This window comes from Phymastichus coffea, unplaced genomic scaffold (genome assembly GCF_024137745.1).
Source record: "Phymastichus coffea isolate CEN01 unplaced genomic scaffold, Cenicafe_Pcof_1.1 PCOF00045, whole genome shotgun sequence".
NCBI classification, from domain to species: Eukaryota; Metazoa; Arthropoda; class Insecta; order Hymenoptera; family Eulophidae; genus Phymastichus; species Phymastichus coffea.
The window spans coordinates 833,666-857,540 of NW_026706856.1; the positions used below are offsets into that span (position 1 = coordinate 833,666).

At 37.3% G+C, this 23,875-nt stretch overlaps 1 protein-coding gene across 1 annotated transcript in view; it reads right to left on the bottom strand.

The window, feature by feature from the left end:
* LOC131664819 (zwei Ig domain protein zig-8-like) overlaps positions 1-20,630 on the bottom strand; it is a 22,220-nt gene extending 1,590 nt beyond the window's left edge. Inside the window, exons 1-5 of the mRNA XM_058936216.1 lie at positions 20,067-20,630; positions 5,453-5,619; positions 3,558-3,768; positions 1,605-1,732; positions 278-446 (exon numbers count right to left, since the gene is read on the bottom strand). Of these exons, the coding sequence (XP_058792199.1) occupies positions 278-446; positions 1,605-1,732; positions 3,558-3,768; positions 5,453-5,619; positions 20,067-20,115 (724 nt within the window). The 5' untranslated portion in view covers positions 20,116-20,630. The remainder of the gene's footprint in view (positions 1-277; positions 447-1,604; positions 1,733-3,557; positions 3,769-5,452; positions 5,620-20,066) is intronic.
* Positions 20,631-23,875: the final 3,245 nt, after the last annotated feature.

A 23,875-nucleotide genomic window follows, 5' to 3' on the forward strand; every position in this document is an offset into this window, starting at 1 on the left:
TAAACCCGGTAAAGAAGTTGAAGATTGGAGAAATAATATCTTTGCCATAGGGCTTCAAAAGCATAAGAAAGTGTTTCCTATAAAAATTTCTAAAGATCCATTTTTCGAAACGAATATAAATTTCCCTCAGAGTATAAAGTTTAGCGATATTTACTTTGACGAAGATGGAAGATGAAGAAACATTGTTAAACAATTAGCGTATGCAAAGCGAAGAAGCTGAAATGAGAGAGAGAGAGAGAGAGAGAGAGAGGGTTCAAATGGTAATATATACGTATACCTTTGACGACGTGCACCCGTATGCTACTCGGATTGGCGTTGCTCGGCTGGCACGTATAGACGCCAGAATCGTTCGGCACTGCACGCTGGATCATCAGTCGACTCGTCGTCTCGGGGCCCTTTTCCGTCACAAGACTGATACCACCACGCGGCGAGTCGAAGTTGATCTCCTATGAGCATAGACACACATACATGAGCGAATAATTGATGAGCCTGCGGCGCCTTGTCGCGTTAGTGTCTTCATCAATCATGCTCGTACCAGGTTCGATACATAAAGCGCGCCAATTTATTTAATATTTGCTATAGAGGTTAATCGGCGACCACGTTTCTTATTTTGCAGCATTGATAATGTATACAAAGTAAGTTTCAAATCAAACCAAAATAAGATAAGATTGATCGGGGGAGAACATCTCTCCGCGCGAGCACATAAAAGGTAGTTCACCTCGGGGCTCACGAAGAAAGCACGAATTGCTATAGCAAGTTGTACGCGCTCGAACGCTAATTGATATAGATATAGCTTGCAGTAACTAGTTTGATTAGGGTCTTTTTGCAAAGGCGAATTTAATTGCGCGCGAGCGAGCTCGTGATGCCAGTAGCAGAAGTCGCAGATGACTGTTCGTGTTCTGATATTGATGATTGCAATCTACGTCCAAAAGTCTTTAATTGTCAGGTAGAAATGCAGCGCCAGGCTTGAGCGAGGACAGAGACGGAGCTCTTGGAAAGTTACGTTGATTAGACAAAGCCTCCTCGAAGAAATTTATTTCATTGTTCGTTCCAAGCGCGATTGGTGGCTAGTTTTCGTTACGTCATCCTATCAAATCTATAATATAAATGTGTGGAAAGTCAAAGTGCTTATTAACGCCCGTTGATATTACCCGCGCCAAAGCAATCCGACGCATATTTATGAATAATTGCGACCATTAATAAGAGAGTAATTCCGCGTATTGTTCGCCTTGCTCGCTCGCATAATGTTATCGTTTAAGCTGAAAATCGATGATCGTATGTGAACAATATCTCGATGTAGCAATATCCGTGTTGGAACGCAACTACAAGTGCGTGTGCGCGCTTTCCGTAAATTTGCAATAAGCTGCGTGATAATAACAATTTATCGAGCTATTAATCTCTGCTCGCACTGTGTGCATATATACGCATAAACGAGGGCAAAAGACCTAGTGTTACGAAAGTCGCGGCTAAGGAGGAGAAACTATTCCAATCGAGTCAATAATTGAATTCAATAATTGACTCGATTGGAATAGTAGCCCGTCCATAAAGCGCAACTTCAGCAATAGGAAAAGTAGAAGAGCTGTATTATAGTCCCTCACACTCACCTCGGCATTGTGACTCCAGGTCATCTTTGGTGGTGGCTCGGGTGCGTATTTTACTAGACAGGTGAGGTTGATGGTGCTACCCTTATTGACAAAAAGATCAGGCGCGCCGATTATGTGGGTTTCTGGCTCTGAAACAGGAATACCCCCGTTTATAATAGCTTCCTCATTCTGATCGTGCACACCATTTATACGAGAACTTTGCCACAGTTCTACACTACGTATATTGCGTGTGTGATTGCCTGTTCGCTCTCTCTTGTGTATCTACCTATGTTTGTGCCAAGTTTGTAACTTGTTCGCGTTTGACGGACATATAGTAGTTCAGGTGTATGCGCTGTAATGAAGGCCTCTCTAAAATGGTTCTTTGAGCGAGATCTTCTATTCAATTTCAAACGCGAACTAGTTTCTATTAATGAAATTCTATGGTCTTTGAGATATTTGATTTATTGACAGGGATTACGAACAAATTTAAACGAAGAGTTGTTCACTTGCCGTATAAACTCTAGCAACGATTCTTGTACTGGTTTTTATTGCTACCGAGATTTAAATATTTTGAAAATGCTGACTTTGCGACAACAATATGTGTTAACTCAAACGAAAAATTTAGTTAGATAACTCACCAAGACAATGTTGTTAATGCTGCTTACACACGTACATAAAAAAATTCAACATTAGCCATAAATTACATTAGCGAGATATCGTTTGGATGCTTGGATCGTGCGCGCCGCGAGTTAGCATATGCGCCACTGCGAGAACGTGTCTGGAGCTCGGTGCTTAACTAACACTCGCTTTCAAGATGAATTGCGCAAGATTCCATTCTGCCTGTCTCTATCCGTCTTTCTCATTCTCCTCGAGCCCGTAGCCACTTTTCGATCTTGTATGCCCGCTCTCAGCTTTTTTGCTGTACTACTACCTTTGATTATATTCCTCCCTCCTCACCAAAATGCAAGCGATTTATTTTTAAGGTTCCATCTTCGAACGCTTGAAGGAGAAAGAGCGAAAGAACGAGAAAGAGAGAGGAAGGAGGGAGACAGCTTCGTTGATTTTCCCTTTCCATTCCTTGAATTTTTCCACGTCGGTTTGATTTCCATTTCCAACGATTTTTGCCCGATATGGTTTTGTATATATATCAAGTGTGCGATCGTTTAACTCCACTGAAGAAATATTACTTCTCGATGAGATCTATGTGTTCTACAGAGTACTCTGAATCGATTTATTTGTAGATTTTAATTGACCATACTTTGCGTCACACTTTTTTCTCTCTTCTACGTGATTAATTCGAATTAATTCGAATGTGTTAATGATTATTCAGATTCATGATTGATGCACGATTGATATGAATGCATCTTTAATAATTAAATCATTAAAATTTAATTAAGCATCTTATTATTGCTAAATGATTTTATATCTAAACTTTATATATATTTCTGCATGGTTTTCATATTTTTGGCTTTTGAAATGTATTGATTGATCAATATGGAAATATTGCATTGCTATGAATATTTGATATGGATTTTTTTATTCAGAAGCATTAATTCATTGTTTCGATAGAATCAAACGTAATTTTATTCAATGAATGTAATTATAGTGACGGTGAGGGAACATACGTCTGAAGCGTAAGCCATTAGTAAATTAAGATGGACATTTCTATTCAAGTAGACTCTTCAAAGCCAAAAGGAGCCTTATAATACGGTAATTACGTAACATTAAATGGAGCATATTAGTTGATTGAACTATCTCCGTAAGTAGATTACTGTTGTGCTGACACGCAGATGTATATGACTCGATATTTTTACTCCTTTGATAACATAGTTCAATGATTGGATTGATATGACTATAGGAAGGACCTTTTCGCGAAATGTGAATAAACATCCGCCAATTACATCAATATCTACACCCTATTTTTAGCAAAGCTTTCATAAAGCAAAAATAAGAAGAAACGCACTATTCACTTACCGACTATTGTGAGATAGACCGGATGGCCAATGGGTGGAGTCGTGGATATCTGGCACTCGTAGATACCTGAATCCTTGCGTTGTGCGTAACGTATTTTCAGCGTCCACTCTTCGCTGTGAGGTGAGTGTAACGCCTCGAAACGTTGGTCGCTTGTGTACGTGTAGCGGCCAACCGTCAACAAGTGGATGTCACGATGCCTCACCCAAGACACCTATCAACAGCAAATACAGATCTGCCATTTTATTTTCTTTTCGAGTTATTTATCCACTTCCTCGAGTATTGGCATGCTTCAGTATCTTCCGCTTGTATAATAGATGTTATGCAGTGATAAAAGCTATTTTAAAGAAAAAAGTTTTCTATTCCTTGGCGATATTCATATTTCTTGTAAATGTCATGAGAATAATTGCATCTACATCACCCAGAATTACGTAAAATTATATTAAATACAACTGAATTTGTTGTGTTATGTAACGTAATATCATTGAAAAGCTTTTGTTCGATGTTGTATTTCAAAGCCAATGCTAATTCGAGAGAAAAGTTTCTTGTACAATATTAATATTATGTTTTAGTATAAATGAAAAGAAGTCATTGTAAATTCACTTTAAAAGCTTTTATGTTTCAGTGTAAAGCCTGGAGCTCATTAAAATGGAATTCATTTCTGTGTTCTGCTCAACTTTTATTTTCTCTGCTAACAACTCTGAATAAATTGTGAATTCTAGTTGAAAAGTTTTTTCTTCTACTTTCGTAATTCGCAATAGATTAATTACGTTTATTTTTCTACATATACGAGGTTTCATTAATAATTGTTGATACAGATCAATAATAGAAGATAAAATAAATCTTTCCATTTGTTTAATATCAACCAGAGAACAGTTTATTGGGATTTCATTTTTCAGCTCATCGGTTTCTTTCAAGAAATGCTTCGTCGAAGATAAAACTCAAACATGCGAACCTTTTAAAGCCTGCTCTGTTTCCAAGCCAGACCTCTGTAATATCGAGGGCAGGCAAGATGCAACAACACGACATGTTGTGCCACTAGACTTCGTACTTGACGTCATTCGACGAAACGATTGTGTTTGCGGATTGTAGAACAAAAACAGCTAGAGAACGTATGAGATTTTTCATCAAACTTTCTGACATTTCTGTTATAGGATTTTCATGTCGTAAGATTGATGACAGTAGAAAACTGATTTATCGCCACTTTTCAAAAAGTTGCTTTGCTTTTAAAGTGATTGGACGCTGTGTGCGAAACGAAAAATTCCTTTACAATTTCGAGTCCATTTCGAGACGAAGTTGCGAACAGTAGGGCGGGTGAATTATTCAAAGAAACACAAACTCGAGAAGGGCGAAACGATTGTCGGAAGGAATGTACGCGTACATTTCAGATACATTCACGCGTATTCGCGTGTAAGGAAGCTGGCTAATTCGCAGATCTCTTTCGAAGTAACGAATGATGTTTGGACAGGACAAAATTTCTTAGTCCAATTAATGGAGTTTACTCAAATGAACATAGCTTATTGAATTGATTAACTTACTCGAAGATAATCTTGTTCGAGTATTTCGGGAGGGGTTTTGTTGCACAAAGTAATCTTTATTCGAATTTCGTTTGAGTAATAGAGTAAATAAATTTACTTGAAAAATGGCGTGCAAAATGGATTTATCGCTAACCATATTTCAAGCATGACGAGGGTTCGATGATACATGGACTTACAAATATATTTTTCTAAAACTTGGTCACGAGCTAATTTTAATGATCTGAAATATCGAGAGACATATGGCAGGAAATGGCTTTTTGTACAAGTCTTTTAGAAAATAAATCATCGATTTACGTCTGACCAAAGCATGATCTCTTCTACTTGATAAATATTGCAAAGGTTTTCATTCTTTCAACTCACTGTTCTGTTTCCTAAATTTTTTACTTTGCAGATTAGATGCACAGTTTTGCCAACTAATCCCGTGAAATTCGTGTTCATTGCTACATCAAAGTGCGGACCCGTGCCTGGTGTTGGTAGTTCTTGCAGAAAGTCTGTACGAAAGTTTCGCGATGAATTCACGAATCCACCTGAAATAAAAAAGAGACATTTTTATTTAATTATATTTAACTGATGACTTTTTATTTTACAGTAGAAATATAGATCATTCGTTCATAATGCCGATGATATCCGTTGCGTTTTGTGTGTTACATGTGGTATATACAATCGCGATTATTTTGAGCAACATGTTAATTTTTAGGCTAGAACATAATATGATGTATCATATACATGAAATTAGGAAATGACGTTTTAATTATTATTATGCTTATGAAAATAAATTAATTAGCATAGTTATGGCCAGGCGATTCCTATTAAATTGATAGCCTTCGCATTGATCCGACAATTATTCACACGTCATAAACTCTGTTGCTGCTGATTAGGTTTGATGTTCAGCTAGCGCTTGCAGTATTGGATATTAATTATGTGATATAATGTAACCCAGCATCAAAACTCATCTGCATTAATTTATCTCCTGTGCTTTGCTAGTTGTGCAATTTTCTAGAATAATGTGACGAGTCGAACATATCAAATAGTAAATCTCTCTGGGTTAAACCCACGTGCATTTTCGAACTTTTTATCTGGATGCTTTTTATCAATATCGTATGTAAACAATGAAAAGTTAAAGGCAAAATAGGCAGAAATTTGGAATTTGCAAGTGGGACGAGATAGTTACTACTCGACGATTGATTCATCGCCAATGATAAGGTCGTTTCCGTCGGGGTCGAACGTGTTATCGGCATCTCGTTATTGGACTCGCCGACTTTTTCCTTCGTCCCGGGGCAGAAGCATAGTAGTGGTGGCCTTTTTCTTTATCGGCTGCTAGCTCTCTCCCGTTCTCTCTTCCTCTCTCTCCCATTCCCAGCGCCAACTCAGGGATCGTTAAATTCCATCCGATTGCCAAGATCCAGCGTTATATCCTCTTCTGACTTTTCCGTGTGCCATCGAGGATTTAATCTCTGGTATCTGGTTTATCCCCCCCCCCCTCCTCTTCCTTAGCGAGCATTGCCTAATGGATTTCGTGAAATTTTCAAAAGTTGGCCACTCGTGTAAAAACTTGCTGTTGAGCGAGCGCGCGAGTGAGCAGATTCTACTACTTTTTTACAACTCTTCTACTTTATGTTCTATAATGCATTACACGCACACATACATATTTTATTCCGTATATTTGATAGTGTTGATTGTGTCTGAAATTTTCAACTTGATAAAATAAATGAAAGAGCGTTAACTAGTGCAGATATTTCGTTTCAAAATATCTCAATTTCATAATCGACAGTCAAATTATCTACTACATTGGTATTTGAAATCGCGAAGATTTCCAGCTTAGAGAAAATAGGATTGCTTTTAGCAAGTCACGCAAAAAAGTTGGGGATATATTTGCCAAATCCCGTTTTTTCTTTTCTTTTTCTGGATAAATTGACCTTATATTTCAATCTCCCACATTGAAGCTCGAAATACAGCGCTTTCACTGCCAACTAAAAGACCAAAACAAGAGTGCACCTTATCGCTCGGCGATAAAACAATCGGTCGATTCATCAATTGCTCAGGGGAGGAGGCAAGAATTTAGAGACGAAACGAAGTTAACTTGCCAGGTGGAATGGGACTGTTCAAATCTGTCTCAGTGCTCCGGGAATTACACTAAAGAGAACCAGTAGAGAGAGGGACAGAGGAGAGGAAACTCGTGACGGATGAGCGAGGCGTACGTAACACCCATGGGACAGGTACAACTGAAATAATTATTATACTATGGACACAGGCACCAACCCGTTAGCGGCTTTAACCTATACTCCTGTATAGAGACATTCTTGAACTCTTTTTAGAGGAAGCTTTTTTCAATTTTTTCAACTACGGTGCAATTTTTTTGCATCGGCGTTTTTGCGCGTTGCGCTTGCAAAGTATGTGATATTTAATGGATTAACGCTTCGAGCTTTCTTTTTTTTTGCAGAATGTTAGGCTCTGCAAAAAATGCAATTAATTTTGCAGTTACTCAGTTTGTAAAGATAGTTGCGAACTTCTTGCAAAGTTTCAAATAGTTTTGCAACTTTCTAACCGTGAAATTAACTTGGAAATTATTTCAAGGAGAATAATCTTGGTGACTGGTGAAATACTTTTATGAAAGTTTCAAGACGCAGAAGTCAGCTCATTTCTTGTTATTTTTTTATTATTTCTTTAGAATGCATAGCCTGAGTCGTTTACTGATTAGTTTTTTGAGCAGTTGTTTGAAGTTAGAATAGCTGTTGGCATAGCGAGATAGAAAGAACTGCGCGCGTCGGTGGGCCCAAGCTGCAATGGTGGCGATAAACCGTGGAAGGATAAAAGGGAAATTTGGCACTGCTTATGACATGGTTCTACGTCTAAAGGACTGTCAGACTCAGTACTGCGTTGAGGCAAGTCACTTTCACAATTGTACCTCTAGAGAATGCGCGTATCTTCCTATATCTGATATTTTTGGTTTATCACGTAATTTAATTTAGTTTTAATTTATATTTCTTGTGAATTAATACCTTTTTTCGAACCTTAATTTTTTTAATGCCGTTGTTTAGTTTTAATGATTTATATTAATACCTATGAGTATATTTTTTATTTTTGATTGTTTGAGATATAAATATAATAGATTTAGTTAGATTTTAATCTACAACTTGTATCCCACTTAACCTCAGCCTTTACAAAAACGAGAGATTATAATTGATTATTTATCTATAATTATATTAATCGACAGAAAACTTGATTTTTAAAATCTCCATACACGAACTATTAGTTTGTAGAAAAATGTACCATTAATGATTTTTGCCATGACTCATTTAAATGAACAAATTACACGCAAATAATGGGTGGCTATTTAATTATTTTAATGACGTGTGACATTTATATTTGTGACTTTATTAATTCCATCTGAATACGGAAAGGAAGAGAATAGCGATATGGCGAATTTAAAAATTATCGGAAAAAGCAGTTAACAGTTACATTAGTCATTATTGACTCGAAGGCTTTACCGAATTAACTAGGACATCTATGTAACCGGTATAAGATGTAACGGGAATTCAGTCTGGTTAACATAAAATGTGCATTATGAAATAGGAATGTATACGGATGAATCTACTGGTCGTATAGAATAACGTAAAAGAATAGGCGTGCGAAATACATATACAATTGTATTGAGCTTTGGTTTAATCAGATCAATCAGAGAAATTAGGCAGGAGAAACATAAGCGGCGTGAGAGTGAGAGAGAATATACCAAGTAGTGCGAGAGAGGGAGACAATCGAACGAGTACTTAAAACGCCTAAGAAACGATACAGGAAAACAAGACACGCTTACGCCTAGCAATAGTTCTCGTGGAGGCGAACACGCACGGCATACGAGTACGTTACAACTATTGTCCTGCTCACTCCACTTAACCCTCGATTTCGCAGTTCGATGTAGCACCCAGAATACTTTCACACGATAAACGTAGACGCAGTAGTTCCTTTATTTTCTCTCTCGAATATCCTAGTTGACGTTACTGGATTAGTTGCCTCTTTCTACATCTATTTTTGCTGGACAAGAATTTCTCGCGGGCCTTGCTCCTTTTTCACGCGGTGCGTCAGTTTATAGCCAATCAGCGCACGCGGTTATAAGTTCGCGGCGTGTATGTCCGTCTCTGTTCGTCTCGCTCTCGTGCATTACGCGTATCGCTGCGTACACGCATCTCTCTCCACTCTCACTTACCTTGCGCTGGAGCCTGGATACAGGTGAAATATACATAGGTAATTAACAATTGAATATATAAAGAAAAGACAATAATAATTATTAGATAATATAAAGAGGGAGAGAGAGAAACATAATGGATTAATAATTGCCGTTAGGAAAGGGAAGGGAACATCGATTATTAATATTCAGTTGACGAGCCCGTTCAGGTTACCCATCACTGAGCAGTGAATAGTATCTGAGCCTACACTGCACTCACCGTTACTCATCACTGAGCTGGGCTTAACGCTCTCGTAAGGTTTTCCGGAAAGGAGGCTCTATATAGCAAGTCACGTTATTCAAATTAAGGCTTATCTTAGTGATACATGCAATCATACCTTATTTTGGGATAGCCAGATTCCCACTATCAGTCAAACTTAGAACTTTATACATTCGATCACGCGTACGATCACAAACGTTCATATTTTCCATCTAAAATTAATATAAATTTAATGAATTTTACACGCGTGCTCTATTGTTTGATTTACTCGGTATTGTACTTAGTATATTTAATTTGTTGTATCGCAGAGACAATTAAATGTATAAAGAACGATTGATCCATTTAATTATTTCATTGCTTTTATTGTGCATCTAAAATAGATCTGGCACGTCTATTCTATTATGATTATAATTTTTTCTGTAATTCATTCAATATAAAATATATGATCCTTTCGATTCTTAGTAGCATATAAAAACAATTAAATTAGTTGCGAACGTAGGGATCGGATGAATAAAATTATAATGGAAAATAATGAAGCATGTTTTGAATTGAGACTGCTGGTAACTTAATGCAATAGATCAGTAACGTAATAAATACACCGACAGAATTTAATATTCACAGTAGAAGTCGAGATCGTATATTAAATTGATCGAATGAATTATAGGTTGCTTTTTTTATGAGAGCTGATATAAATTCAAGCGAGAACGACAAGTCAGAAACATCTGTTGGTATATTACATTATTGTGGAGAAAAAAAGACACATTGCAGGAAAGCATATAATAGCAGTAAAGAGGTTTTTGAAAAAGCATAAATCTTTCGTCTACTTTCGCGCGTCCTTCGAATTCGGTGACCTACCGAACTTTTTGCCAATTTTTTATCTCACGCCGCGTGCGCGCAGTTCTATAGCGATTTATCACGGCCCGTTAGATTTCCGTGGAGAGCTGTGGGAACGAGTGTGTCGCGCGTGAGTCGACGACAGACCGAGTTTGCCTTTCTTTCTTTCTTCCGTCGTCGTCGCGCGTCAGCTTTAATCAAATTTCGTTCCGCAGCGAATCGTTTTCGGAATTTTAATAAGTCCCTCTCTTCCGCTTTGTTGTTCGTATCTGCGCGGAAATCTTTCGTTTCTTTTTCCCATTTACTCGCGCGTGCGCTCTTTCATTTCTATTTGCCTTTTTTCAGCGCGTGCCGCAAACTTTTTTCTTCCTGCACGAGCGATGTTCTCTTGATTTTCTTTGCTTTGTTGAACTAACGAGGACTGAAAAACATTGTTCGGCAACAGTTTCTCTCGCGAACTAGTTCGTTTGCCTTCGTTATGCGCAAGTTTTCTTTCTGTTTTTCCGTTGTTTTTTCTGCGAGAGTAAATATTGCTGTTACGTTCAACTTAACTTTCGATAAAGTACAGAGAGCGTGAGAGAGAAAGAGAGCGCGCGCGGTAGAAAAAGAACTGGGACAACGACTTAGGTTCATCATGTGGCATAAAAATTACTTGTTAAATTTAGGGTTTTGGCAAGGTGTTCCGGTAAACACAATTGATTATGCGACAGCACAGTCAGCTTAGCGTAAATAAACGATGCGCCGCCACAGCATGCGCAACTCCGCGGAAAGAAAAGTCGCGCCCGCGCGCGGCTTGGTGAAAAATTTCACGAGCGAGCACCCGTGAATAATGCAGGTGTGTTGTCTATGTTTGTATGCGCATCCTCTTCGTGTGACGCGACGCCGATTCCGAGTGACACTGCACGCGCCCAGAGGGAGCAAATAGCAATTTTCTACTCGTTAGCTTCGCAGAGAGGCAAATGCCATATGCGCTGCGTACACGCCAATTGTAAAAGAGATTTCTGCGCGAGATCGTACGTATATGTGTAATGCGTCAGACGGGACTCGTTCTACTGCAAAACTCAAGCAAAGTTTTGCAAATAATTTCTGAGCGCTGTAAATGTCACTTTGCGTTTGCGTTCCTGGACATTAATTATTTTTCATGAATATTCTTAAACAAGATTTAATGTTGTTCAACTGAAACAGCTCTTTTGCCTTTCCTTTGCTTGTCGGCGAACGCGAGCCAACGGTAATGTAATTCTTTGTTCTCTAACACAAGTTGGATTGCATTGGTCTATGAACTACCTTTTTCTGACGCTCAATAGCGATATGCCAAGAAAACGTTTGAATATATATTTTCTTCGATAAATATTATTAAAGAAATAAGCGATACTTCTGCGTTTTTCTAGTAATGGCTGTTTTGGGCAAGCGCGAGATATGTAGCACGAAACTCGACGTTAACAAGAGCATTGAATTACAAACATTTAATTAGGTTCCGTAGTACTTTGAAACAGAGTAATCAAAGACTTATCTAATCTACGCCTTGCGTACGTGTGGATGTAATTGCAACATCGCGTTTCAGCTGGGAACTCAGCATAAATCAAAATATTCGACACGTTGGAATCTATTCGAAAAGTAATAAAGTTATTTCATAATCTGAAAGAAGACGTACAGCAAAGGCTGTTTGCCTATTATATGAAAGAGTTGAAGCATACTCCTGAAGGCGAAATTCAGAAATGGCAATTTTCGTAGAATGCATAGGCTGCTGTGAAACACACGGAAGGCTATATATAACGAGAGAGCAGAGTATTCTCTGTTGGCGCGTATCACGCGATACTCCTCGTTAAAAGCAAGGGGGCTCATTCCGCACGTGTGGCATGTATAGAGTTTAGAGAGGCGCAGAGGTTGGTATCTTGCCTGGACAATCTGAAAAGTAGATAAACGAGAGCAGCGACGGGCTAATGACACGTCTGCCCGAATTTATGATATAAAAGCACGCGTGTTTTCGCGTAAGGTGTCTCCTACCTCCTCCGCGCCATTAATGTTAACGGCCTTTGGGCTTTGCGCAGATGCACATTTTACGGCTGGACAGTGTTTATATGCACATATGTGTGCTAGGCCGCACACAGAAAGATAAATAGGTCGCAAGCTCACGCGTGCGTGAGACTCCAAGCTTAAACGCGTCGGAAATTTCGGGATACTGCTACCGCTGCTTATAAATCGCTCGTTGCTACCCGCATTGGCAAATCACCGCCTCCGGCCGCGCCGCGCCACTAATTTTCGCCATGTTAATTCACTTTGCCGACAGGTGCACCAACAACCTACGCTACCCGCGCTTTTGGCTCAATAATTCGTTTTTAATTGTCTTCCCCTTCGCCGTTTTTCCTTCTTTGCACAAATGCATTCCCTCTCTCTCTCTCTCACTGGTTAATTAGTCACGCTTATTACAGCTGACTTGTGTTCCCTCGGCTGTTGCCGCAGTATGTCACACGCTCACCGGCGAAGCTCTTATGCCCATCGTGTTGCTTGATTTTCAATTGTTTTCAATTGTTTTCAATGCTAATTTGCAATCATTAATGAAATAACTTGGTTTGTCATGTAGTAAAATATGTTATTGATAATCCTAATGGATTTAAATATCGTCCTCTGTTCTATTACTTGTGATCAATTTGGAATGTTCTTGCGGACGAAACAAGTTTTCGTAAATGTCATTTACGTCTAGGCAGAGTATCAATTATACGGTACTGTAATTTACTTTGCACAGTAACAATCACAATTCATTGTCATTGCATATTCTCTTCGTAATAAGAGTTTTTAATGCATTTTTTTCAAGTATTAAACATTCTGCTATTGTTGAAATAATGTTTCATAGCTTATAATGTACATCAGCGATGCAAATAAAGATGAGCGCAGCATAATGATTTGATGAAATTTTAACTTCATGTATATCATTTCGCGTGATATTACAAATAGGATCCAATAATTGAAAAAGTCAGTGTGAAAATCTATCTAAATATTGGCATCAATTAAAATTGTAGTATTTATTTGAAATAGATTCTTGAAAGTTTCTAGCATGGACTGTCATTTTTGGAAATTTTTATAGCAGTGACTTTATTCATCGTCATAATTTTGTCAGCGTTCCAAAGAAGTTGCGCGATTGTTTCCAGATGCTTGGGAGTAGAATATTACTAGGATTCCTTTCAATTTGGACCAAATGAAGTCTATAATAATATTTTCTTTATATTCCCTGAACGAACATAAATTTTGAAAGATTTTTTACAACTGAAAGTAATACAGAACATTTTTCAATACGGAATCTTGAATGCGAATCTTGATCGTTATTACTCAAAATTTACATAAAACATTACTTTCGTACAGTTCATCAAAGCACAAAAACTTTGATTTCTAGAATACACGAGATATCTAGAACCTGAAGGCTCAGTCAGTACCGCTATTCCATACGTCCCTAAAGGCATAAAAATCCGTTGCTACTCTATCTCGTAAAAAGATTTAAATAATTCAGCGAGAGTCAGCATCTGTAAAATTTATATAGGTTAAAAAAGACAACTTGCAAATAAAATGGCTTTTCACAGTCAGTAGAACATGAATTCCTTAAGCTCCCGAATCACACGACGAGAAGGAAAGATTATTGAAATAATAAACACAGTATTTCTTTTGGCCACAATACATTATTTTCAATAGTTAAAACTTCTTAAAACTAAATACATTCATACGTGATCACAACTACATTCATACAATATTCACATTAACATATCTGCATTCACACACTATTCACACATATTTACGTATCCGCATTTCAATTGCCAATAAATTTAATTCTTTTTCTTTGGCGTAGAGTGATGATGGTAAATTTATGATAGATTTACTATCATAATTCGTTAGAATAATTAATACAATGTAATTGAGCTCAATTCGATTAATGCTTACGTTTGTCAACAAAGTCCGCTGGTATTCGTAATACCGTTGTTATTTATTGTATCACTAACAAATTCTATGACGTAGTGAATGTTGAGGATTCCTTGAGATCAACGAATTCAAAAGCCTCGACGAAACTAGATACATAACCACCGATGTCAATCATTGATGATTTGTTCCGTGGCGATGATTTCCAGTCTCGTTAGATCACAGAGGTGGCAATTTCGGCGTTGACCTTGCCTTGCATCCCGCTTCGGAGACGGCAGCAAGCGCGACGATATGGAGTCACGCTGGTGGGACGGCAGTTCGAACAAAAGCGAGCGAGCTATGATGTTCGTTAATTTTATTTAACTCTCGCTCATGCGCAGTGATCCGCAACGAATCTACACACGCACACACACAAATGTGAAAAGGCGCGAGGTTCAAATCGACTCGTTACACATCTCATATAAGGATTTTGTGTTCTTGCAGTGTACTGCGGGTTTTATAATATATACATATTTTATTCGAAATATAGCTGATTCAACGCTATGACTTTTTGCCTGAGAGAATATTCAAGATGCAAAATAATAAACCTTCGAATTACGATAAGTTTATTCTAAAGTAACTAACTTTTACGGTTAAACATTAATAGTTATATAAGAATATTACTGAAAATAATTTCTGCGACATAGTGTAAAAGAATGTTTGCCGAAGAGTGCTTAGATTAGCTAGAAAAATTACTGATACATTTATTAAATCTGGAAAGTAACATGAATTTTAGAACATGAAAATTCAAAAGTGATAGGGTAGTCGATAGTGTACGAAAGTTTCCTCGGTCAGCCTGAACTCAATTGCCAGTCTCTGATAGATTTTTTCTGGCAATTTTATCGCGTGGAAGATTCTACCTTAAAATAATTAGTCTAAAAATAATTCACTCTCGATTGATTTTATATCAAATAATTTAATCACGAGTAAAAATATGCATTTCATATACTTATATACACGATTCGTAAAAGAAGCCGAAAGGTAACGGAAGATTCATTTAAGACACGACATTAGCACCAAAAGATATCATTCTTATTTGTAAAAACTCAATTTTTATACAATAATTTAACACAAAAAACAGATTAAAACGTAGCTAAAGCTTCTTCGTACAGAAAAATTTTATTAAGACTTTTTTCTTCAAAATAAACTTTGAGTTTATAGTTGCATAAAAAAAATATTTTTAGTTGGATCTACATAGAAAACCGTAATTTTTTAACCAATGAAAAAATAAAGAGTTGCATCAACTAATCCAACATTGTAACGTTAAGATATTTGCAACAAATTCCTATAATAAAAAAGATATTGAAAATCGGATTATTTAAAGAATATCCGCTGTAGATAAATAGATCCTCAATAAAACGTCAATCAAACAAGTCCGACAACGCAACAATAAAAGAATAACCCTTTGGAAATTCAATGTTTCAAGTTAGAAGAACGAAAGCACGTCATTCAGTATAGAGTCGTGATTACCTGGGTACAAGCAGTAGCGTGCATGTGTATAACTCGCCAACTCGAGGCCGTAACTTTCATCTAGGGCGCGTTTTTGCCAGATGCGAGATGGCGAGCTTGCGCGAGAGCAGCCCCCGACACAAAGTCGTCCCTTTGATGGGCGCGGGTACCGTTAATCACGTGAACATACTGCAGCGCCGATCCTCATAGCCAGCCATTAATTACTCGCGGCTAACGCGTCGAACGGCTGCGAGGTACGGGCGACAGTTGTTGAAAATGCTACGCTGCGATGCGAGTGAAAAAGAAAAAGAGAGAGAGGGAGGGAGGGGTAGTGAAAAAAATAAATAATCCCACGACACTACAACGAAACAAAGCAAAAAATTGCAGGCTATATGTTTTAATTAAACGCATACTGTTGTGTGCGTCGTCTCGCAAACTCTTGCACATGTCATAAGGTTAGCTTATAACTTGAATCACCGCTCGCTCTCATCTCGTATGTATACGTATATGGAATGACGTCAAGGTAATAGGCACGTGTACATGGATATTATGACTGATATGACTCTGGCAGGTTTTGCGAATTCTGGAAACAAACTGCACTTACTGATAATAGAGCTCTTTGGTTTTACGGATGAAAATTTAATACGCGAATAAACTGAGTGTGATGCCATTAGAATGCTCGGTTGCGATGTAAGTAACATAATTGAGAGAAAACCCGAAATACTGAGCTAAGCGAAGAACTCGATCGAGTGTAAAAAGTATAGTCTGCAATGTCACTGTGGGTTGAGAGAGGTGATCGAGTTTCTTATCAAGCATTGCACAGACACACTCAGCCCAGTGTAGACACACAGGACCACGCAGAAAGACACAAGGGGGTAATATTGTCGGAATCGCGGACGCTTGCTTTTATCTGAAGCCATTTGGCCGGAGATCCGGTATCCATTAACAGAGATCTGCGAGCTTCACATCACACACTTATGCCGGAAAAAATGATCTTAAGCTATATCGCGCGAACGACGAGCACTATTACAGAAGTGATTATCACAGAGAGGATACCTTCTTTTTTCTGTTTTCACGTTGTGTTGTCTTTCTTTGGCGAAAAGTGCAGTATCGAAAGAAAAAGAAAGACAAAGAGAGTTACAAAGTAAGACAGCACACAGCAGAAGAAAAGTCCAATATAAAAAACGCGCGCGCACACTCACACACACGCATCGCATCTCATTTGACAATGCGCGAGGCGTTGGAGTGTACTTTTGTGAGTGAATGAGTGCTGCTGCTGCTGGCAAAGTGCTTGAGAGCAGCTGCTTCGCAAGTACCGTTTGTGCAGATGCCAGCAACGTAACTTTTCTATGTACGCGTACGCATTTTGCATGGAGCGTGTATACACCATTTTCGTTTCTGTTTTCACTTTTGCACGATAATGATGTTTGCTTGTTTCTATATCGTCTTCGTTTTTTCCTTTTACGGCATATGAACGATGTAAAGGGCCATATCCCCGTCGTCATTAGATGCATGCTTCAGTCTGGAACAAGCATTCGTTTTTCTTTTTTATTATGGTTCACAAAGTTTTAGGGTAAACTCGCGCAAAAGCAATTCGCGTTCATACCGTATCGGTAATTAGCTAATGAAATACAAAGGTATTTTACACTGCCTTCTTTAAAAAAGGAAAATGTTCTAGTTTTGTCTTTAGAAGCAACAATATCATTTCATTATCTCTTTTATCGCTATTCTTGTCTGCCATAGTTTTATCTTAATTGACGCTGTGCTCGATTAGTGTGGGCAAATAATGAAAAAAAATATTTTTTTTTGACGTTTCATTAACAGATTTGTTAACCTCTCCAAAAAAAAACATTAGCCAACGATTGCTGTGGTCAGAACAAATGCATGTAGTCGTCTGCTATAGGCGTGTATCGATCAAGCACTGCGTCAACTAAGATCGGCACTGAATTTTTTTTACATACGTCAAACAAAAAAGTTAATTGTGTTCTTGTTATAGACTACGTTAATAGATTATATCTGCATTTCGATTCGAGTGAGCTTGTAGAAATCCAGGAAGGTATATGTCTAAAAGCTTGTTAAAGCTTTTCAAAGAAGACCTATTACTTTTATCTCACTTGGCAGAATTCCCAGTTACTTCGAATGTGCCGTTACTAACGGCAAATTCATTTCTCGATGCGCTTGTTTGCAGTATATAAAAGATACGCGCGGTTAAAAATGGCTTAGGTCTATTTTCTCAATCTAAAGTCACCTACAATCAAAGATAAATGCTTTGAAAAATAGCTAGTACAACAGGGAAAGCAAAAAAAAAATCAATTCTGGCAAGGTACAGAGTCAAAAAGAGCCTGCACTCCGAAAAGCATCAGGGTCGAGATCAATCGGAGCACGAAACACAAAGCGAGAAACGAAAACACAGAGAAAAAAAGAGGTAAAGGGAGTGAGGAGAGTACACCGCTAATAAAAGATACTTGCACGATGAACAGTCGGAAGATCAGTTCTTTCAGTGCAGGCTGCAAGTAAAGCCGTCGCTTATACCTTCACGATAGGCCGACCTTTAGGTCAACACACTCATTCTACAGAAAGTCATTCCTCACTCTGACGGAAAATTGTGAATATACAGGTCGACAAATATCGAAAACCAGTTACTGATAATATACGGGATTGCATCGTATGTATTTCTCGTTTACATTTGCATAGCTTTTGCAATGCAACGAGAAAAATGCTTGCGATTCATCAAAATAATAGTCACTGAGATTACACACGACCTCGCGTTTTTTTTCCCTCATCGAAGGTCGATATGCGAGTAGTGCGGTCGCTTTTAATTGTCATGTTTCGACGCGAAGTAAAATGAAAAAATATATATATCACATTGCTCGAACGAAACCGTTAAAAATATACTATTCTGTGAAATACTACATTGCGGTCATTGTTGTTCTTTGAAGAACGAAGAACGATTTTTTCATGATGTTAACTCAACACTCAATTACGAAAAGAGATTTGATTTTTTCGAAAGAATCATTTATAAAATGAATTGCCAATTGAATTTTCCAAATAACAGTTTTCACATGGTGAAATAAGCGAGGAACGATAATTAAAAAAATTCATTTTCTTAATATTTGACATATCGTCTACCCTTACTTCATTTTTTGGATTTTTTTACTTGATATTGGAGGCAACAATGAGAGTGAATTAGACATCAGTTAACTTATTCGTTGGTCAATCTCTTCAGAAAAATAAGCACAGAAAGTGGTACGGTTTTGTCAGAACCGTTGTTGGCTATCGACAGTCAATTATTGCCTTCAAAATCGAGTAAAACGAAAATTCAGAAAAAGTTTATGTTTTTGTTCGAATGACCGTGGTACAATGAGTCTCTTTACGATAAAAGTAAAGCCTAGATTATTGAGCATATGAAATTATAGAACTCGAACTGGAATGAATCAAGCTTTCGAAGTTTGTAACACAATCCAAGCTACTGGCTCACTTTGATTTATTATGAAATTACATACAAGACTTTTTCTTTCAATAGAAGTCCCTTTTTTTTGCCTGTCAGCTCCAACTCTCGGCATTTTCCCTACGGGCGTGAAAGCTACGTGTGCTACAGCTGCTGTTTTTTTTAATACTGTTGAATTTATCCGTTCATCAGCGATATTTCATCATGCTGTTTTTTGCGGTATTGTGTTTTTTCATTTCATCGCTCTCTGCTGTAAAGTATGAAAAGCGAGCACTTGATTACGACAAACAAAATTATTTTTGTACTCATTCTTTTTTTTCCGAATAATAAAGCATCGAGCTTACGAATGATCTGAGTTGACTTACATATAATTGTAGAGAAAAGTTTGAATAATTCTATTTCCGTTGCTCAGAAAAAGTAGTCAAACTGGAAGCTAGTATCATATTCTATACGCAAAATCATGAAACAAGTGACGATCTGGAAAAAGAACGCGAGATACAAACAAAAAACAATCCGAAATGCAAATATAACACATGCATATTCGACGTTGTTATCCAAGCAAATGACCATAAGAATTATTCATACAGCGCCTATAGTCCTTCTGATATAGAAAATAAGAGAGAGGGATGTGTTTATATAAGCTCAGTTTCTCTTTACACGCCGCGACTATATTTCATCCTTTCACGTGCGCCCTTTCTACTCTTCATTACATTACAATTTGCATCTAATCCATAACAATAATGTTGTGGTCGTCGACACGCTAACACACCTTTGCCACGCGCATATGTATTACTTAATCCTAATAAAGTACAATGTACAATGGACGCATGGAGAAAACAGAGAAAACACGTATGTGTCTCACCAAAATAAATCAGAAGAGAAGAGAAAAGCAGGCAAAAGTAAGTAGACATAGCTGTGTTGTGAGCCTAGTGGTACTGCCCGGCAGTACTATCACGGGCGCATCATGGCCAACTCGCCGATCGCCAAACGAACTCATCACCGCTCACCCGGTCGCCACCTGCAGACTCCCATCACAATCTCCTGCATTCCTTTTTTTTCTTTTATCGACACCCTCGACAATTTTACGTCTCTTACTAGATGATACAATAGAACGAAAACAAACAAAAATAGCTTCCCCGCAAGTAAAATTTTAAGGGCTCGTCAGGCTTTCACGCGATAATTTTCTTCCTTTTCATCTTCGGATTAGCTTCACCAGTACTTCTATCATCACTTATCAAGTGCTAATTTGCAAGCACACGGTGGAATAACCGAGTAAGCACTGTGTAGAGAATCTTTGGAAAGAAAGAGAGAAAACAAACACTACAACACTTGGAGTTTAGTACACATGACACTGCATAACATTGATAATCGAATAGATCTGATAGTTGAAAGCGCTGGCGTCCGCTTACCAGCGTAGTGCACTCGCTTCGAGGACAACCGAGGAACTGCGCGCCGAAGCGAACGTCCATAGCGCCGACCCCACTCTCTTCATCCAACCGTGCTACCTCCCTCGTCCCCACCCCCTTGCCACCTCTCTTTGCTCCGCGCCTCAAGCGTGAAGCGTATATCGCACGCGACGACGACTACACTGATTCTCTATTTTTTTTTATTCTCTTTCTTCGGTCATATAGAATACGAATGTCGAGGTTGACGGGAGATTTAGGTATGTTGTTTGGTTAGCGTTGGTTTTCGACCAGAAATGTAATGGCAAAAAAATCGCTCTTTCAACCACACACACGGTTTTGTCTGTTATCGCAGGTGCTACTGTGCTGCTTCGTTTTCATTGCAGATTAATTTCGCACATGTTTTTTTGACCACCGCTGATGGAGACAGTACGTGGATATTTTTTTGTGAGTATGTAATTTTCTTTTTGTTAGGTTATATTTTAGTCTGATGAACGCTCGAATTAATTATACCTGGAAAACTAGTGCACTTCATCTTGAAGTTTTAATCAATAATGTAATCTGCTATTATTATTATTACTATAGTTTGCTCGTAGAGCTAGAGTATTTCTTAGAAAACAAAATATAGAAATAATGTAATGTGGTATAACTGCAGTAGTGTTTACTGGTTAATTTCGGTGGAGTAACGTGGCAGATTTAGTTTTAATTACTCTTGTCGAATCCAAATATTATTCGCAGAACACTGGACTGTAAGAGTTTCCCTCACAGGCTAAGGGACACGCACGTCCAACACTGCAATGCTCACTCACACATTTCAGTATTCGATCAATAATAAATCATTAAAAATAATTTAAATCCGAAATCGTGAATCAACGATAATCGATCTACAGTTTCAGTCCATGGCAACTTCATTAAGTCTATTAATTTTACCGATTCTTAATATGTGAAATGCTTTGTGGTCTCATTTTATTTCAGTTGCTCGTAGCGTGGTCTCGAGTTTTCTAAATTAAAAAACTCCAACTCGTCAGCTATTCCAATAATGCCAGCGTTCGTGTGGGCACGGCCGATCATCGGAACATTAACGACGACACTAATGAAACAATAAAATTTTACATCGCAAAGTTATATCGTTTAAGGATTGCACGTCGGTGCAGGTGGCTGAAAAAAAATCGAATAAGTTACCGGAAAAATTTAATGGCGGTATGACAATAATGATGTGACCATACGCGCTAAAACACATTTGTACAGAGGTCTTTATCATTTCGTTCATTTTAATAACATTGAAGCTGTAAGTCAGCACTCCCCTCGATAGGATTCTCGGCTTTATCGTTAGACATTCTACTTTGTTTTTATGATCTTCGCTTCTCACCCGAGCGGCTTTTCGTCTCTCTCTTTTGTTGGTAACGTCTTCTAGTTTTGCTCATTTTTTTCTCGTTCCGCATCCTTCTACGAGCTCCCCACCCTTCGTTGGCTTTTTTCCCTTTTTTACAATTTTCGTGAACTCCATTTCCTCGTTGGTTTTTCGCTTTCTTGCCACTTCTTTATCTTCCGTACTTTTACTATGCGATCGTCTGTCTCTTTCCTTTTTTTTGCCGACATTAGACTACCAATTTTCTCGCTGGTATTTATTTTTTATTGTTCTAGCCCCAATTCCGGAGAGGGAAATGTCTTATTTTGACTATATCGTGTACTTTCATTTGCTCATGATTGCTTTGCTCTGTCTTATGCCTGCTTTATTATTGAAATACCCGCACACGTGCCGGTTGTGTTGTTGTTGAGTATTTTTTCTTTTAGTAAGTAAAATGAAATTATAACGACATTTCCATAAATCCTTTTATTTATGGTACACTTTTGACCTCCATCATGTTACCATCTCTTCGTCTGAAGAGGATCGGATATAATTATCCCAGTAAGATCGAAACTGTTGCTAGTTTATAATAAATAAAAGATTGATGGAAATGTCGTTATAATTTCATTTTACTCACTAATATAATAATACTCACTCCTTCGTTAGCTCTATTATATTATCTATTTTTTTCTTTTTACAAGTGATATACAGAGTCTAAAATTTAAGCTTTAAAATATTAATATATTTTTCTTATTCTGATGGAAAAAGCGGTAACAAAAATAAACCGCTGAAGAACAAATTTTTTGTATAATGTTCAATTTAACAAATAATTATCATCAAGATCTATATATTAAATAGAAAAAGTATGTTTTAATAAGATACAATATTATCTAATATTATAATAATAAAAAAATAAAGGAAAATTTGGAAATATTCCGGCAATAACTTTCACGGAAAAAATAATGTTTCTCTTGATATAATCGCTTTTGTTAAAGTAAAATCTCGATGATTCGAAGTTGAATTCCAGACCCGTGAATTTCCTATATTAACATACACTGATCAATGTAAAATTACCTCAATAATTCAAAATTTGGAAATTCGAAATCTTGACAATTCGATGAAATTTTTTGCCTCATGAGATACTTTTACGTGTATTTTTATCTTAATGATTTGAAGTTACTCCAAATCTGTTTACAAACATGATAAGGTTTTCAATAATGAAGCATGATTTCATCAAAACCTATCAAATGATAAAGAAAAATAAGTCGAGTCGGTATTGATTCCTTCTTCAATTGATATATGTATCAACAATGATAGAAACAATTAAAGTATTTATAGAATCATTGCGAATAGATAGAAGTGTTATACTCTTTATATACTTTGATAACATTTATTATAATTGGAATTAGAAAAAATTGCATAACAGAGAAAAGTTACTTCCTTTTTGTCAATAACTAAATATTGAGCTTGACGATCTCGATATTATAAAATGTTTTTCAATTTACTATCAAATTTACCTTGATAAGTTGAATTTGTAGCCCAGACTTCTGAGGTTGGAGTCATTAAGTTTTGCCTGTATATACGTTTTTTAAGCAGTTATAAAAGAATTGAATAAATAATTAAATCTTGCGAAATTATAAAGCAAAGAAAGACGAAAGTGACACCCAAATACTATAAACAAAAACTATTTCAACTTAATTTATTTTTGACAACGTTTCGCTGGTTTGTCTTCCTGCCTCATTAGGTCCAACGCAACTAACGAATTTTTCAAGATTACATTATCGACTGCTATGAGTCAACAAAAAATTTATTGTAAATTTTGTTTTATAAAATAAGCAATATAGTCAAGTTACTAGTCACAATATAACACATAGCAATCAGAAAACGCAATACAAAATACGAGCGAGATGTTACATTACA